The sequence below is a fragment of the Ictidomys tridecemlineatus genome, chromosome 7 (assembly GCF_052094955.1).
Source record: "Ictidomys tridecemlineatus isolate mIctTri1 chromosome 7, mIctTri1.hap1, whole genome shotgun sequence".
NCBI lineage: Eukaryota > Metazoa > Chordata > Mammalia > Rodentia > Sciuridae > Ictidomys > Ictidomys tridecemlineatus.
In genome coordinates, this window is record NC_135483.1 from 76,083,508 (window position 1) to 76,103,487 (window position 19,980).

Sequence of the window (19,980 nt, forward strand, 5' to 3'; positions counted from 1 at the left end):
GTTCTTCATTTAGTTCTGTAAATATTTATTGAACATTTTTATAAATCAATCATATTCTGGCCCTGGATATCTTTAGGTACTTTAGAGATAAATATTCAGTGAAATAAAAGAGCCAATGAAAATGATTTCTGGGAAAAATGAGATCTGAAGCTGTTTAACTTAGCTTTTTAAACGACATTATATTAAAATTGAACAGATTTTATTTCAGTTTCCTGAATCTGCTTTGGTGGAAACTTAATCTTGATTGTAATGTTCCAGTATACATATGAGATCTAGTCATGATTACTCTGGACATTTGTATTTGAATATATTAGCCCTTTGAGTAGAAATATGTAAATGAACTGTCTGTTCTTGTTACTTTTGACATATGAAACATAAATTTACCTAGGGCCTTTGGTCCATTTTCAGTAACTCTTTAAAATCAGTATTTTCAATCTGGTATAAACATGTTTAAAAGGAACTAGTACTTGGATATCCATGGACAGAGAGAAGCCTGAGGGTTGGAACATATTTCTGGTAAGTTCTGGGACTTGTTTCCTAATCCTGTTAGAATCAGAGTAGTTAAGAGGGTAGTAAAAGTTAACGATGTTTGTCTTAATGTTCTTTTTTCAGTATTACACAGAAACCACAAGAAACATTTCAGCAAGTGTTATTACATTAGAACAATTAATCATGTTAATTATATAGTTAGTTAGATATTAAATATCTAGTGTCTGAGACTTTTGCTGATTCTGTTTTCTCCCCTTTCCTGTATCTACCTTTGGACTAAACCTACTCTTGTCCACATTTTACTTGTTACTATCTCAGAATACTCCTAGTTACTTATAAAATTATTTATAAAAAGTATTTAGTTACTATTAATAAAGTGTCCATTGTAATTTAATGAAAGATATTTTTACACATACATTTTCATCTCATTGACTTTTTTACTAGTTTCATAGAAACCAAATAACTGATTCACCTACTCCCCCTTGTGGTAAATATTTAGAGTTAGCCAAAATGCTGTTACTTGTAGTTATTAACTATCAATACTGTTTTTTCCAATGAGAACTGAAATTTAATTAATTTAAAACACATTTTAAGGCTCATTTAGATTGGGCTTTTTATGATAATTAGGTTGTGGTTCATGCTGAATGCTGTTTACATGTTAGAATTAGGTGCATGCGCCTATCTGGAGTAGGATGCAGGCATTTACAGTTTGAATCTGTCTTTTAAATTTAATTTATAATTAAAGTAGATATGTAAGTAGATTACATAATTCTCAGGTTATTCTGATATGCAGTCAGGGTTGAGAACCACTTGTGTAAGTTATGATCTTCTATAATTCTGTATGGAAGAATGTGCATCATAGTGTCTAACAATAGTTTGTCATCTGTCTTGTACTTTCTAGTATATGAAGCACTTTGACATAATCTATACAGTCTTCCCAAGGATCCCTTTTGTTTAGTAACAACTAGTCTTCAGATAGTAACTAACTAGTTTTAGATTGTATAGCAGTTAAAAGGGAGAACCTGGATTAGTAATCCAGATATCTTGACCTTTAATCTTGCCTTTCTCACCTTATCACAGTCTGCAACTGAACTAATAAATCTTGAATTATTTTATCTTTAGAGTTATTTTCTGGTTATGTTTTAGGGAGTACTTTTTGCCTGTGACTGTGTTCTATGAGTCAGCTTTATACGAAATACTTAACAGTGTGGTGACTTCATACAAACAGCGTAAAGCTCCTAGTGGGGGTTTCCTTGATCTCTGTCAGAGATCATACTGAGTTGTCAAACTATTGAACATCATGTGAGATTAATATAGATGTAAATAAGAATATAGACAATTTATGCCTAAACTTATATTGACTTTTATGAGATATAAGCTTTGGTTATTGACTAATTGAATAAATAAGCTAGATTAGATCGAATTACTACCAAAGAAGTCATCTACATCTTATATTAGAATTTTATTATTTATCATTGCTCATAATAAATGAGCTTTTGTCAGCCTTGATCATTTCTAATATTATAGGATACATAAATATTTCTTATTTGTTTTAATAAACTGTTTTCTTTAATGTTTAGCTGTTAAAGAAAATACTCAACCATTAGCATTTTCCTTTTTAAAATATGTTAGAGAAACTAAGACTTATTTCATAGACTTTTCTATGAAGTTATATTCAATGTAATGAATATAAATAACATTGGAATCTATTGAATACAAAGTCAAATTTATACCTCATCTGGCTTGTTTTATATATCATCTTGAGTACTGTTTCATTTTTTCTTTTGATTGACAATTTGTACCTTTCTATTATATAAATACAAAAGTATCATTTGTTTATTTTATTAGAACATTTATGGTCTTATTTTTTCATTCTTTCACTAGCCCATTGTTTATTGGAAATCCTATTGCATATGATTAAAGTACACTAACAACAAAACCATGTAATGATGAAAATGTTCCTTTTACCTTAGACCTTTTAATCCTCTTTCTCAAAAGCAGCTATAAATGTTTTTTTTTTGTTGTTGTTGTTGTTTGTTTTCTGTCTCATATTTTCTGGTTGTTCTACTTAATAGAGATGTCAAATATAAGTTGTAATAATCAACATCACACTACAGTTTTATGGTAACATTTTATGTGTTCTAGTTGTATATCAATTTCTAAATAAATATTGTGACATTGCTATTTAAGCTCTGCTTTTTTAAAATGATTTTTGTATTTTAAATTTATTTTCAATATATTAATGATTTCAGATTATTAAGTAATGATAATTAAAGATATGGCTCCATGTTGCTTTAAAATTAAGAAATGCCATCCATTAAAAAAATGGTGTTTTTTAATTCTAGCTTTTTTTTTAAACAAATGGTATTTAAGCTAGATTTTGACAGTATATTCTACATGTATATTTTCATTGTTATTGAAATTATTTTTATCATTATTAACCATCTTGTGTTAAGGCGATGTGAAAAACAAGTTATGTGAAAAAACATTAAGAAATTAAACTTTAAGCCTTAATTCTGAGAGTTGCCACTTTGTTTTTAGATAGTAAACAGATAGCAGAACAGAGACCAGTGACATCTGTGACGATAGCCTATCTAGTTCTTTTGACCTAGAACTCTGAAATTTAGACTCCATCTGTTAATAAGGTAGTGTGGAATATGGAACGAAAGCCTTGATTTTTTCAGATTCTTAGTCCCTTTGTTATTTGAACTTACTTGTGCATTGTGCCTTATAGGAAACAAAATGCCAGCGATTTCAACCTTTTAAATTGATTTCTTTTTTTTTTTTTAAAGAGAGAGTGAGAGAGGAGAGAGAGAGAGAGAGAGAGAGAGAGAGAGAGAGAGAGAATTTTTAATATTTATTTTTTAGTTCTCGGCGGACACAACATCTTTGTTGGTATGTGGTGCTGAGGATCGAACCCGGGCCGAACGCATGCCAGGCGAGCGCGCTACCGCTTGAGCCACATCCCCAGCCCTAAATTGATTTCTTAACTCTATAGTTCTGACCTTTTTTTAAAAATATATATAAAATTGGTTAACTCGTATAACTAGATTCTTAATGGACAATGAAAATATGTCTCTTAACATTTTTCATTCAGTGGATTATCTTTAAAGGGTAAATGAGTTTTAGAGTCATTTTACAAAACAGTATTTTCTATACTGTATTCATATTGTGAAAGTAATTATAATTTGAGCTTTTTTTTTTTAAAATGAGGAAAACTGTTTTTTCCTAACATTCTATGTTTTGATCTCTATGAAAATTCAAGTTCTCAAAACATTCAGATCCAATGTTAAGTTTTGTATGTACTTTTCTAAGTTTAATCGGACACTTTTTTAAAATGAAATTTGTTTTCCTCAGTTTGTCTATAATAATAGTAAGGAATTATATCAGGTCTTGAAATGACTTTGCACTTATGTTTTAGTTTCTGGATAAAGGCTACTTATAGTTTATAAGTAAGGAAACAAAAATGCAAAACATTTAAGATTGCTTCCGTCACTTCACTTCTAAAAATATGAAAAGACTGCAAAGAAGTTAATTCTCTTTATTGAGTTCTTTTTGATTTAATCTACCTATCAATACTTTTCAAGTGAAATCAGTTAAAAATATAACACTAATAGGATATGACAGCAACATAATAGGTGAAAGCATCATCCTTATCTGATTTTGGCTGAAGATTGCAACTGAACATTTTGGTTAAATTTGTATTGTTTGTGTATTTCCTAAATTACAAACCAATTTATCTTGTACCCTTTTAACAGCCAAGCGTACTAATTTGTGAGTTTTTCCCCCCTGTGGTCAGTAGAAATTTAAATTGAATTCTTAACTATATAGTTCTATCTATAAGCACTGTTGTTTTTAGTGGCATTCAGAAGATACTTCCAGTTACATATTTCTTAAAAATACAGAAAGTAAGTGAAACACACATTACTAGAAGCCCAATCTCAAAAATGTTGACTGGAAAATACGCTCGATTCAGTTGCAGAAGTTAAACTAGCATAACTAGATGTAGTCATGTGTTATTTATATATACAATAGTCTTAGGAAACAGTCTTTATATTCTCAGTGTGCTTGTACCAGAGTGAGGAACCAACATCATCTGGAGTTGGGGACTGAGAAAGCCCTTCCTCCTTTCTCGCTCTTCTCCTGGGAGGGTATTCTATCCAGGATCATGTAAAAAGGAAATATCAAATGAGAAATGTGAAGTTTGTGGGAACACTGGGACTCACAGAGCTCTGTGGAGAGTACCTGACTGCCACATTCTGCTAGACAGTGGGAGCTCCAAAAGGCAGAGAATGTGGTGTTGGCCCTGGAGGAATTTAGCATTTATCTGCTCTGAAGCACTTATATTTTATTTATGTCATCCTGTGGTTTCAAGCTATCCTAGAATCATCAAATTTGAGCAAATGATAAGTGAAAGTACTTAAACTTCATATGAATATATCATGGTTCTTTTGACATTAGTGACCTACCGGATAAGCGACTCTCTTTGGAGATTTGTAGGTTTCAACTTTATGCACCATAGTATTTTTTTTTGCAGAAAACTCAGGTGAATTGTTTTTTCCTTTTTTATATTAAAGTAATAATTAGATTTCCATTCAACTTTCATATCTGTAGCTAGCAAGTATTTGCATATTCTAGCCCTCTTTAAACGCTCCTGTGCTAAATAAATGAGCATAAATTAAAAGAGCTCTGTAAGGGCATATTATTAATATTTTTTATAAAAATGCTGCTACGATTGCAGGTCCTTTTGGAATAAATCATGGGATTGAGCTTCATTCAGATGTGGTGGAATATGCCAAGGAAAAACTGGAGAGCTTCATCAAAAATAGTGATAGCTTTGATAAGTAAGTATTCATATCTGTAGTTTTGGTTTGAAAGCACTTGAATAAATAGATATGTATAATCTGTCTAGAACACTATAGCTTACTACTGATCCTGACTTTCTCAGTTGAATGAAGCAAAATCAGTTATAAATGAGGAAAAAAATTAGGAAAATTATTTATGCTATCATTGTTCCATGTAATTCTACAGTAAATTATATATGAATAGCATTTATTTAGTAATTTTGTGTTCCTCGTTTTGTTAGTAATATTCCATTGATTAAACATCATACAAGTATCTTTTGGAAATTAAAAATAAAGAAGCTTGTGTTTATAGTACTCTTATTGAACTGGTTTTGAAAATTTTGATAGTAATTTAATGGTTCTATCTAATTTGATTTGTAACATAAAGTTGATATCTATCAGCATACAAAGGGACTTTGTTTTAAATATTTAGTTATTTTATGATATACCCAGAAAAAATTGTCACTGAAATACATTGATAAATATCTTATGGTAGGATTGTAGGTAAGAAAAAAAAATTATTTTTGTTTTTGGTACTGGAGATTGAACCCAGAGGAGCTTTACTACTGATCTACTTTCCCAATACTTTTTTAAAAAGTGTTTTTGAGACAAGGCCTTGCTAAATTGCAAAGGCTGGCCTTGAATATGTAATTCTTCAGCCTTAGCCTCTTAAATCCCTGGGATTACAGGTGTGTGCCATTTTTCCCGGCTGAAAGTTTTTTATAGAAACATTGTTTTAAAGAAATATTGCATGGAATTTGGTCCTAGAGCTGGCAGGGAAAGTTGAGCTGGTGTATAATCTTACTAGAAATCTGCCTTGACAATATTATGGACCAGGGGCTCTTAGCTGAAATCTGTGAGCTGTGAAATTATGTAAATTTGGAGGACTTTCACATCTCTCATTTTTCTTTATAACTTGTCATATTTTCAGAAAGAAAGCCTTAAAAGGATAGAAAACGTAAGCTTAGAATATAGTCACTTTACGTAACAAAGTTTATGTAACATTCAGAGTTCCAGCTGTGCTTGTTGGGAGTGGACCCTCATCTTCAGCCCTTGGTGGTGACAATGTGAGAAACTTAGGGGAATCTGGATCATAACTGGGGGCGTTTCTCTAGAGAGAATTGGCTTGGAAGATAGTGCTAAGAGACCAGCCAAGAAGACCCTGTGAATATCTTCAGGGGCGTGTCTTTTCCTTTTCCTTTCTTTCTTTGCCCTTCTTCCCCTGGTGCTTTTATTCCCCCTTGCCATTGCTGGTTTGTCCTTTTCTCGCAAATGACACTTGAACTCATTGCTAATGTCCTGCAGTGAAATCCTCAGTGCTTCGAGGGAGGGTAAGGTCTAAGGCCTACCTAGATATGATTATAACTGGGTTGGTTATTAAAGACCTCAGTTCTGAATGCTTGGGAGAGTTGGGGAGTGTTCAGATTTTTTTAAAAAATATAATTAATTCAATAGATTAAGCCACTGGAATTTTCTGTATCAATTTGCCAAAGAAGATACCTTCTCTTATTTATAATTATTTATAAATAATTAACATTTAATTTGCATTTTCAGTGATTTACAATTGCTTACTGTGTTGGTTCATATTTTATTTCCAAGAAAAACACACTTGTCAGAGATAAAAGTTTTTAACCCAAGTTATTTGATTAGAAATTAGGATTCAACTTTAGTATCTTTTGTGTTTTTATCATTTCTGTCTTATGATTTCTAGCAATGGTAAGTGCTTAAGATGTGGACACTGATTATTTTTTATATAGTTTTTAGAACTATAGAATTTTTTGAATTTATTTAATTCCTCATTTGTTTTGATGTTAATATAAATGTATGGCTTTCTGAAGACATTTGAATTTAGAATGTATAAAAGTAATGGTTGTAAAAGCATTTAAGATTTCTTGTAGGGTCTGTTAGTTATTAATAAATTTCTTCTATTAATAAAGACAGTTCAATTTTGGATCATTAATTAGGCAGAACAGACTTAAATAAGTATCTTAAATTACTGAAGCAACTCAAGTTTATTGCTGATAAGTGGGTATTATTCTGGGAAATAGTAAAACATCATGATTTTAAAGTTTTTCTATTTTTTTTAAATGTATTCTTTTTAATGAGAGAGAGAGAGAATTTTTTTCAATATTTATTTTTTAATTCTCGGCAGACACAACATCTTTGTTGGTATGTGGTGCTGAGGATCGAACCCGGGCCGCACGCAGTTATTATCCTAAGTTTCAAGCAGTGTTCTGTAATATTACTGTTACATATTTCAGATTATAAGTGTCATATACATAAAGTGTCATACATATGAAAATGTTTCATTTTATGTAAAGTAGTGAGTAGTTGGAAGTTAATCAAAGTTCATAGGTTGTTCAGTGGGTTTGTTTTAAAGTTTCTTTTATATAATTTTGTTTTGGTAACAAATTATAAAAGTGTGCTTTTCACTTTTTTTTAGTTGGCAAAAGAGGGATATTGTTTTCTTTCTGTTTGTTTTTTAATTAATTATTTTTTAAATTAGGTATATATGATAGCAGAATGCATTTTGGTTGATTGTACACAATTGCAGCACAATTTTATATTTCCATGGTTGTATATGATGTAGAATCACACCATATGTGCAGTCACACATGTACCTTGGTAATGATGTCCATCTCTTTTTTTTTTTTTTTTTTGAAGTTTTAGACATTTTATTACTCACATGCTTCTTGGCAGCAGCAGACCAGGACATAGTGGAGGGCCACACCACATCTACAAGCAGGGGAAATATATAGGATAGGTTCCATGCCCACTGGGCAGGTAATTTCTTCAGATGTTTATGAGCACATTCCTTTACTTTATAACCAAGGTTGCTCTGCTTTGATTCTCACCTACAGACTGGAGATAAGCGAAGTGGCCAGCTCTCCCTCTCCATTTCCTTTGCTATCACATTTTTTTTTTTTTTTTAAAGAGTCCTTCTTATCTCACTGAAAGCTTCCCTAGGCACTGATTAGAGTTTAACCCCAGACACAACCGAAAGCCAGGGGAAGGAGAATGCTGCACTGGTACATGCCTCATCCTGGGCCCTTCCAGCAGCCCTCACAATGTGTCTTACACACACAATCTTTTTATTTTTTTATTTTTTTATTGGTTGTTCACAACATTACAAAGCTCTTGACATATCATATTTCATACATTAGATTCAAGTGGGTTATGAACTCCCAATTTTTACCCCAAATGCAGAATCACGTCGGTTACACATCCACAGTTTTACATAATGCCCTATTAGTAACTGTTGTATTCTGCTACCTTTCCTATCCTCTACTATCCCCGCTCCCCTCCCCTCCCATCTTCTCTCTCTAGCCCATCTACTGTAATTCATTTCTCTCCTTGTTTATTTTCCCATTCCCCTCACAACCTCTTATATGTAATTTTGTATAGCGATGAGGGTCTCCCTTCATTTCCATGCAATTTCCCTTTTTCTCTCCCTTTCCCTCTCATCTCATGTCTCGGTTTAATGTTAATCTTTTCTTCCTGCTTTTCCTCCCTGCTTTGTTCTTAGTTGCTCTCATTATATCAAAGAAGACATTTGGTATTTGTTTTTTAGGGATTTAGCTTCACGAAGCATAATCTTCTCTACTGCCATCCATTTCCCTGCAAATTCCATGATTTTGTCATTTTTTAGTGCTGTGCAATACTCCATGGTGTATAAATGCCACATTTTTTTTTTATCCATTCATCTATTGAAGGGCATCTGGGTTGGTTCCACAGTCTAGCTATTATGAATTGTGTCTCATTCCTCCATCTTTCCTGACCCCATACCCCCTGCCTACCCTACCTCTCCTTTGCCCAAAGTTCCTGTATTTCTACTGTGCCTCCCCACTCCCTGTCATGGATCAGCATTTTGTTTTAACAATTCCTTTAAAATTTTTTATGTTTGAGGATAGTATTTATTTTCAGTAAATTTTCTACTTATTTTCAGTTTTAAAAATATATGTAGGGCTGTGTCTGTGGCTCAGCTGTAGAGTCCTCACTTAGTATGTGCAAGGTCCTGGGTTTGATCCTAAGCAACATGTAGAAATGAATGAATGAAATAAAGGTATTGTGTCCAACTACAACTAAAAAATAAATACTATAAAAAAAAAGTTTGTGTAAAGTAGTATTAAAAATCCCCTTTCCAAGCAATGTTATTGTATTTTAATTGTTTATGGGTCATAAGAATACACATTTTAATTAATAAAATATGAAGTGAGGAAAATTAATTACTAATTATGTATCCCTTAGTATTGGATTATCCTTGATTATGTTTCACATGGAGAAAATGAATAGCTAAAACCTAGTACTCTTCTGTATTTATCTGTTGGTTTGATTTATTTATTTTTTTGTTGTTTAAATTAGTCCCTTTTTCAAAAGTATTGTCATGTTACTTAAGATGTAAACTACACTATTAAAGGTTTCTTTTTCTTAATTTTTAATTTATTTTTAAAAAATAAATTACAGTGGAATGTATTACAATTCTTATTACACATAGAACACAATCTTTCATATCTCCGGTTATATATAAATTGTGTTCACACCAATTCGTGTCTTCATACATATACTATGGATAATGATATCCATCACTTAAAGATTTCTTAAACAAATTTATTGGAGTTCAGAGTGAACTCCATAATATAATGGAGGGCTGGAGGAAATCTATAAGTAAATTAGCTTTAGAATATATGATGGTAGTTGACCTTGTAAGAAATATAAATATGTGGCTCTTGTTTGTTTTGATACTAGGGATTTGTCTTTTTGTTCAGTTTTTGGTACTGTGGATGGAACCCAGGGGCATGCTACCACTGAGCTACATCCCTAGCCCTTTTCTTATTTTTTACTTTGCAACAGCATCTCACTAAATTGCCCAAGCTGGTCTTGAACTTTGGATATTCCTGTCTTAGCCTTCCCAGTTGCTGAGATTTATAAACATGCATCACCATGCCTGCAAATACTTTTTTGTGTGTAATAAAGCTTGGATCCTATGTTGTAAAAATGGTATTTCTTCTTTAGATACAAGAATATTTATTATAGTACCTGTCTTTTAAACTTCCTATGTCTTATGTCATCAGCAAATTAATGGGGTGGATACTCTGAATTTACTGTACGTAAAGATGGTAGAATGGTGGGGATCTTTTATCCTTTGATAACTATAGTATTCCCAAACTAACTGAAATTCCCTTTTAAAACTCTCTGATTTCAGGGATCTTCTAAAACATATGCAAACTTTTTCTGCAAATGTCCAGATATTAAATCTTCTAGGCTTCCTGGGTGAAAAGGTTTTTGTTGCAACCACTGATTTTGTGGAGATTTTGTGGGGAAGCAGCAGTCATAGTCAGCAAGAAAATGAGTGGAACTGGAGATGTTCTAGTAACTATAAAAACAAGCTGTAGATGGGAGTTGGTCTGCTGTCCACAGTTTGCTGACCTCTGTAATGGTTTTGACATTCTTAAAAAACACCCTGATCTAAGCAAGTCTTTGTTTCTAACTTGCCTAGGATTTAGAAGCCTTGAAGTCTCTGGCTTTTCTGAGGGAAGGTGGCCACTGGAGAAAATAAATTTGTATGACTCAGTATTTGTGCATGTGCAGTAAGCGATCTCCCCAACTATTGTTACTTAGGATAATATTTTAGTTAAAGGATCCTAAATTGTAAACATTCACTATGCAAATATTTTATAAATAGTTTGGTGATTAGTAAAACTTTTATTTATAGCTGCACATGTGTATTTAATATGTATGCATCTATGTAGTTGATTGGGTTCCCTAGAACTCACAGTTCAGAGAGTGCCATGTCCTTAAAAGGCAGTTGGTCAGTAGATCTTGTTATCCCCTTCTCTCCAAGGTGGTTGTAATTATGATTTTTAAAATACTGTAGTAACAGTAGCCAAATGAATGCAATATGATTTGAATTATTGAGGTTTTTCATTCCACATGAATCGAGGACCATTGTTTCTATATTGTCCAGAAAAATGAGTCATGAGTAATAGAAATAGTAATGAGGTGATAAAGAAATAGTACGTAATATTCATTGTCTACTCACTAAAATGCCATTAACCATTCTCAGAAAAATGAGTCATGAGAAATATATAGAAATAGTAATGAGGTGATAAAGAAATAGTACCTAATATTCATTGTCTACTCACTAAAATGCCATTAACCATTCTACATGCTTTCCCTACAATCTTGGAGACAGTGTGAGTATCCACATTTCTCAGATGAAAAAACTGAGGATTAGCTAGAGAGCCTGTAACCTGAGTCAGCAAGTCTTTAAATTTAGTTCTGGTTTGGCTCTGATCATGTAAACATCTGTTTATTCTAATCTTTCTTCCTAGAAGTTAGTTGCTATCAATGAGTTACAGTCTAACAACTTAGCCCATTATGGCATTTGAAGGAGAATTTTTACTTTTTATACTATTATTTCCTTCAGATTAGAATTGAGGAATGTTCTTTTTTTTTTTTTTAAAGAGAGAGTGAGAGAGGAGAGAATTTTTAATATTTATTTTTCAGTTCTCGGCGGACACAACATCTTTGTTGGTATGTGGTGCTGAGGATCGAACCTGGGTCGCACGCATACCAGGCGAGCGCGCTACCGCTTGAGCCACATCCCCAGCCCTTGAGGAATGTTCTTGAAGTGGTTAAATGCACACCTTGCTCATTAATGATATTTTGGCATAATTTTATTGGTGAGCAGAAGTGGAAAAGGCAATGCACTCCTCATCTTTTATACTTTTTGAAAGATTTAATTGAAGTGTAGTAATATCTTATATCCTAATTTCAAGTTATAGATTCATTTTCCATGTGATTTACATTTGAAAATTAAATATTTTTATATTGTGAACTTCTATCACTAGAGTGGTCCACTACTATATCTTTAAGAGAATTATGGCAAACTTTTTTGCTAGATATGATTCAGTTTTATTTCACAACATTACTGAGATGTTTGTCCATTTTGATATTATGGTATTCAGAATTAGTCTAATGAAAATAGTTATAAATTTTAACACATTTTAAAAATCATGACAAACATTCAGATGTTGGATAGAATCCTTGAAAATAATTGTCAGGGCTATCAGTTACATATATTAACCTCCACTAGAAATGGCTTGGGAAAAGTTTTATGACTTAAAATAAGTCGTATCTCCCCACCCCCTCCTGCCCTGCCATACCGGGAATTGAACCCAGAGGTACTTCACCACTGAGCCACATCCCCAGCTGCTTTTTTAAAAAATTTTTTAAAAATTAGAGACAGGGTCTAACTGAATTGCTTAGGGCTTCAGTAAATTATTGAGGCTGTCTTCAAACTTGTGATCCTCCTGCCTTAGTTCCTCAAGCTGCTGGGATTACAGGCGTGTACCACTATATTGGCTAAGCATTTTTAAGGAGAGGAATTATTAAAATATGTGAAGTCTCACCTGTATATTACTCTTACCTGTTGCATTTCCTAGAAAATACTTAGAGATTGGCTTTGATCCTACAGATTTCTCTAGTGCTTTATTCAATGAAAAATCACTGTGTTCACTGTCAACACTTTGCTTTGTGAAATGTTTGAGTTATTCTGAAATGAGTTTGATGAAGGTGGAAGGGAAAACACTTTAAAAGGTAAAGTCTTTATTTTGCTTTATTTTAATAGCTTAATTATTGATTTTAAGAGTATTTAAATGGTATAAATATTTGGAGATCCAGACTTTTGACAGTTCCCCTTGTTGTTTTTGCCCCCTGATAGAAAGGTCTGAAGTGTTGTATTGTTTTAACAAAGTAGGCATAGATCAGAAAACTCAAAATGTGTATTTTAACAAATGTTTTAAGAAAAAGATTTTGTAATTCATTTAGCAAGTTGTTTTGGATGAGGTATGAGAACAAGGTAGGATTCTTTTCCCGTGTCCTTGAAATTTCTTTATTCCATTGGAATAATTGTCTAAAATTTCAATGACAGTATCCTGTGGCACCTGATAAACCAGGTGTGCAAATTGTCAGCCCCTACTTCACAGTGTATTGAAGGGGAATGTTGTTTTTTCTACTCTCAGTCAGCTCCTAGACCTAGACTATCCGTCTAAGAGGGAAGCTACAGGGCAAGGCTAGGTCACCCTGATCTCCTAGCAGCTTATCAAAAGAATTATATGGGCAAGTTGGCAAGGTCCCTGCTGTGAACGAAATCATCTGTTCATCTCAAGATGAAGATATTTCAACATGCACCTGTAAAGAAAACCACCGCTAAGGTAAGTGTTTAGAATCCTGGTCTTATTTTGGGCAATTGTTCATGTTCTAAACCAAGATATTGTGTGTGTTCTATATTTTCCCATAAATGGTTTTTAGTGTACATCTTAATAAGAGTATAGCAAATATATTTCCTTCTGCATAAGAGAGTCTAAAAAATCGGGCGCCTTGGCGCACGCCTATAATCCCAGTGACTCCTGTGATCCCTGCGGCTTGGGAGGCGAAGGCAAGGAGGATTGTAAGTTCAAAGCCAGCCTTAGCAATGGTGAGGTGCCAAGCAACTCAGTGATACCCTGTTTTTAAATAAATATACAAAAATAGGGCTGGGGATGTGCCTCAGTGGTCCAAATTCCCGGTACCAAAAATGAGTCTGAAAAACAATCGATTGATTTTTTTTTTTCAGGTTTAAATCAATAGATGATTATAAAGCCTAGAGCAAATGAACTTGTGGCTATTACACACATTTCAGGACAGTTGAATTCTTTTTTCCTTTTTTTTTCTGTATACAGATACATTTTTGGTAGTGTAATTGAGGAGTGTGAAGTTTTGCTTTGAAAATTTTCTAAAAATAATAAAATGATTGCCAGTTTTCATTTTACTTATTAACATAAAATTACAATGTACTTTTTTTGTGTGTGTGTGATAGTAGGGATCAAACCCAGGGCCTTGTGCAAGTGCTCTACTGCTGAGCTACATCCCTAGCCCCTTATTATATACTTTTAATTCAAGTAAAAATTAGAAAAAGAATTCATGAATCATTCTTTGATTACAAAGTAATTATAACCACACATGAGTTAACATTTTCATAGATTCCTTTTTTATTTCCTTCTCAGATCATTTTAGATGTGATTGATGTAAACAGGTGGAATTTGGATTTTATATTGTATTATTTTAAAATTTGATTTACATTTGTAAATTTATAAATGCAATAGTACCATTTGGTAATAAACTGAGAACTTCTGAGAACTTTTTGCTATAATCTTCTAGAGTTTATAGAAATTGTATTTGTTGTTTAAAATATGTCCTTTGCCTTTATAAGTTTGTAGAAATTTAGGTAAGATGTAGCTTTTGGAAGATAGTCAAAACCTAAGGAAGACAAATGTTCTTGTTTTCCTTCTCTCCTTGGAAGACTCTCTAGGAGTTATAATTTACTCTGTTAGAGATAACATCTATGTCTTGAATCAAGTAGTTGTTCGTCATAAATATAAATAATCTATAAAGGTTTATCTGAACTATTTTAATTATAGACTTTTGAAAAAAATCAGCAATATAATTTTGTTCATTCTATAATCAGATTGGTATGAGTCTATTTAATGAAATGCTGTTTATAATAATAACCCATAATATTAGTATCAGAATTTAAGATTCTCAACATTTAAGTTTTTCAACTATTTAAGATTCTTTACCTAGTCAGAAATACTAAAGCATCTCTATAAATTATTAGAAAAGTTAATCCATAAACCATGGGCAGGTTTTCAGAAAAACATAACAATGCAATTTGAAAACTTTTGTTCTTAAAATTAATTGTGAAACAGTCATATATGATGGGTAAAAAGCCATAGTTAGAAGTCTAATAAATAATCCCCGATAAAACACTTTCTCTCATAGACATTTTACTAAGTTGATAGTGGTACAGTTTTCTTGTGGGTTTGGCATATGGGTTCTCTTATGTTCTGTATGTTTTTGGTGCCAACATTTTCTTCCAGTTTTATATGTGTTTTTCAATTTTTATGATTTTTGCATCTAGAAATAGTCAATTTTTGGGGGAATACTGTCTTAAGTTCAAGTTTTCAAGATTGAGTGTTCTGGTAAAGAAAATATGCTAAGTAGAAGTGTAAAGACTGCATGCAATTGTTAGTATACAAGTATATCATTAGTATTAGTAGAAATTTACTAGAGATTTGTTTGTTCTCTGCAGTGACCCTTTGATTGAAGTAGATATACTTTTTCTGATCTCCATCAGAAGGGAAAACATTTGTTTATAAGAATAGTAAGGGTAGCTTATTCAAGATCTTTAGAAAGCTCCTCTGCCCCATGCCTTTCAGTTATATGATATTTATTTATTAAAGGCAAAGGTTTATATTGTTCTTTACTATTTAAATTTTGTGGTTTTGGCATGTTAGGAAAAAAATCATGTATTCTATAACATGAAATTACAGTTATTATAGTAAGAAATTTAGTAAAACATGAGCCATTCTATGACTGTAGAGTGTGATGGGCATATACTTTTCCTATAACTTTATTTTCTAAGCCAATTCCCCTTCTAGCCTTGAGATTCTCGTGATTGTCATATTTAACTTAACAAATTGGGTTCATATTTAATGTTGGCAAGTTAAAATTAAAGAGCATTCATGTTTATTCTATGGTTTACTTATTTAGTAAATGTGTTTTGAGAACCTTAATAGGAGATAGAGATAAAAGCACATTCAGAATAAATATTCAAAGAAGTAGCAGGAAAATACGGAAAATGTTTCGAAGGGAAGAGTGCATTAATTGGATAAAGTATTTGAGGCACTTGTTTACCTATAATAAGTAGAAGGGTAGTTTTTTCATTTTTTTTTTAAATTTGACTAACAAAACAAATGCACACTAAATATAAAACATAAAAATACAAAGTAACTATTGAGATGAGTTTTTTTTTTTTTTTAAACTCATCTGAATTTTATACTTACTTCACTTTGGACTAGCCCTATTTTAAGAGCTTCTGTGTTTTCATGTGGGTAGTAACTACCCTCTTGGATAATGTGGTTCTAGATTATTCTTTCTGAACATCTTTCGTGGCTTATAATAATTTCTCAGGGAACCATTATTACATCCCAGATCTGTCAGTTTCCTTTCATCTTCAGTTTTAAGGAATCTTTTTCCTTTCCTTTAAAGCATTTATCACAGTTGTAATTTATACTTTTATGAATTTGGATTGTTTGATACTTGTTTTTCCCATTGGATGTAGGCTTGAGTATATTTCCCATTGTATTCCCAATCACCGCCCACAACTGATTCTCAGTAAACAGTATTTGGCTGAAGGAACTATGCAATTACTACTGTTAGGTAACTTGACCAGTCACGTTTGATTTTAAAATCAGGCACTAAATTCTTTTTAAAACGTTTTCCTGTGATGAGACGATGTAAGATATCACTAAGGGAGAAGTGATTTTACTTGTAATTTGTTTACCTGTAATGGTGTTTTCCTTGGTAATAACAGTTCTGTAACTACCTTGTATTTTAACTAGAAGGGACTTTTTAAAACTATAATTATTATTTTAATATTTTTAGTTATAGATGGACAGAATACCTTTATCTTGTTTATTTAGTTTTATGTAGTGCTGGGGATTGAACTCAGGGTCTCACACATGCTGGGCAAGTGCTCTTCCACTGAGCTACCTCCCCAGCTCCTATAATTATATTTTTGACTTGATTTAACAAGTATGATGAGTTTAATAACTTAAAATTTTTTGATTGTTTAAATTCCCTGCTCACCTTTATCCTGAAAATTATTTGATGTAAAATATTAAAAATTTAAAGCATTTAAAATGAATTTTATGAGTATGAAAATTTTTAGATAGAACTTATTAAATAACTTTTAAAGGAAAGAATGCTTGCTACACATTTGATTAAAAAAAATAAAACTCTGGTTCATAGTGTCTAATTACTTAAAAGCAAAAAATTATATTTTGGCCATATTTTAAAAAACAGTTAAGAGATTGCTATATATAGTCTCATATAAGAGAGAAATTAAATGTGATCCCCAATCTAGATAAGTTTATATTTTTAAAGAATTAAATAAGATTTCATTGTGAAACTGATATTTGGCCTGTATCTTCAAAGAATAGTAAGCATTTATTAAAGAAAGAAGGACAGGGATGGGCTTTTAAGTTAAAGGAACAGTACATGTACAGATACAAGGTTTCAAAACACTTCATGTAATGTTTCTCGTAAAAAATTAAAAGCAAATAATTCAGTCTGGCTGCAGAATATTATGTACAGGTTGGAGAGAGCTAGGGAATGAGTCCAAAGGGGCAATTTGTTGTAGAATCATGGTATTAATCTCTTTTTTGTTGCTGTATCAGAATACCTGAGTCTGATTACTTAATAAAGAAAGAGGGTTATTTTGGATCATGGTTTTGGAGGCTGAAAGTCTAAGCGCATGCAGCAACATTTGGTGGGGGCCTCATGATGCAGTATAACATGGCAGCTGGTGGGATCTTATTTGAGAGAGGTGAGCAGTATATCTGTAAGAGGCCAAAGTGAGGTGACTCCACTTTCTAACAACTTATTTAGTACTTCGACAGCTAACTTACCCCAATGAGATGGGCAATTTTCCTATCTGAGGGTGTTTTTTGATTATCTCCTCTTAGATCGTACCTCTTAAAGAGTTCACTACCTCCCAGCATTGTCAAACTGATGACTAAGTTTCTAGCTCATGAACTTTTGGGGGACACATTCTCACCATATCCAAACCATAGCAATTATCAAGATGTCACATGCTATGCCTGGAGGGTTGAACTTATTCTGTGTAGGAAGAAGCAAAATGATAGAAAACAGACCTGAAAAATTGAGCAGTGAGGTGGTTGTTATAGTAAAAGAAATAATGGAACATGGACTAACTTAGTGTGAGGATGTGGAGATGAGAGAGTAGATATACACTGATTACCCAACCTTCCAACTTAAACTCTTCCTACTTCCCCTTACCCTGTCTACCAGGTATAAAGGGTATTAAGGACAGCACATAATTCTGGTAAACTTTTCTTTAAATATGTGTTTATAATGTGTATTTTAGTGAATTTTTAAGGAAACTTATTGTAATTATCAACCGACATGATACATATTACAAAGTAAAAGTCACTGATTTAAGCTAGTGTCATTTTTTACTGCATGCCAAACATTTTAATGTAAATTATTTCATTTTCAAATAATAGGTTGATTTTGCTGTATGGTCATATTGACTATAATCAACTAAGAAGAATAAGAATTAGTTTAAAAAGATTACATACCTTATTGGCTTATTGGGGTTTTAATTTATGTCGTATGTTAGTCTTTTCAGTTTTTATCAGAATTTAAGAGATAAAGTAGAAGTCTAGTTAGAATAGTCTGTGTACCATGAACCAGCACTGTAACCAGGAACAAGTGGCTTGTAGGAACTTCTTTATTGGTTAGGGAGATTCTAGGGGCCAAAGCAGCAGAAGGAAAACAGTGTTCATTTCACTCTCAATCCAGTTTTGTAATGTTGCTCAGCCAATTTTTATTAGAAAACCTCCTTAATCCTAGTGGTTCCAAGGGATTATGATCAGGACATTGGTCTGTCTGTGTCTGTCTGTCTCCAGATCTCTCTCGCTCTCTTTTTTTGTGGTTCTGGCGATCAAACCCAGGCTATATCCCCAGCCCTTGATATCTTTTCTTGACAAAGTTCTGTCGCTGTCACCTCCAGCAAAAATGTCAAACAAAGATGAATACTTATATAAATCCTTTTCATTTCCATCGGCCCCTGAAGATTTTTGGAAAACATGGTCTAAAGTTGAGAGCCTTTTCTCATCTGTTGACTCTTATGATTCTTATGATCCATAATTTTGGGGATATCACAAAATTGGTGTTGTGATGGGCTTTGCATTATATTCATTGTTTAAGCTTTAACTGGGGTTTCAGTATGGCTAAAAATAGGCTAATGTTTTGAAAACCTGTACCATGAATAACTGATGAGAAAACAACATACTTAACCAATACTAGCTTCATAAATCTACTTAAGTCAAATTTTATAATCAACCATTTTATATAAATATATAGTTAATTTTGGTAACTTCACTACTTCAAAGGACTAAATTATGGTAATTTTTAAATTAATGTTTTGTTTAAATGAATTAAAATATATTTGTTTTCCCATGCAGATTTGAGTTCTGTGAACCTGCATTTGTGGTTGGTAATTGCCTCCAGATAGCATCTGACAGTCATCAGTATGATCGAATTTATTGTGGAGCTGGAGTTCAGAAAGACCATGAAAATTACATGAAAATATTACTAAAAGTTGGAGGCATACTAGTTATGCCTATAGAGGATCAGGTAACTTCTACAGTCCTTTTGCTTAGTGTCACAGCAAACAAGTTAGTTGAAGATGAGGAGGTGTTCCTTGGTGAAAGTGAAAAATACATTTTACTTTTTAAAAAAGTACTCTTAACAAGTCTATGTGTATAGAAAAAACTTGAAACAGACTCTAAATTATTTAGGCAGAGCAGATGTAGAAAAAAATCCTGATTGTTGTTAGAAGAGACAGTGGTGCTTGTGTGGCATTCAGCAAGCTGCTCCCTTCTTTGGTTCCCCACCTGGAAAGTATAGAGTTTAGTGTAACGACCTGGACAAGCTGTCCAGCATCCATCCTTCATAAGTTCTTTGAACATATTGAAAAGAAGTCCTGTTTATGCTTGTTTTGAGCTATATAACATCT

General features: G+C 32.6%; 1 protein-coding gene across 7 annotated transcripts in view; it reads left to right on the plus strand.

Moving 5' to 3' along the window:
- The window catches only part of Pcmtd1 (protein-L-isoaspartate (D-aspartate) O-methyltransferase domain containing 1), a 74,663-nt gene that overhangs the window by 46,165 nt on the left and 8,518 nt on the right, over positions 1–19,980 (plus strand). For 4 of the 7 annotated variants that reach the window (XM_013361536.4, XM_013361535.4, XM_078017187.1 and 1 more), the window contains 2 exons: positions 5,231–5,333; positions 19,427–19,598. In XM_013361536.4, the coding sequence (XP_013216990.1) occupies positions 19,545–19,598 (54 nt within the window). In that variant the 5' untranslated portion in view covers positions 5,231–5,333; positions 19,427–19,544. Of the gene's footprint in view, positions 1–5,230; positions 5,334–13,357; positions 13,550–19,426; positions 19,599–19,980 lie in introns of those variants that run through there. The other 3 variants (XR_013424001.1, XM_021731039.3, XM_013361537.4) reach the window with 3 other exon arrangements.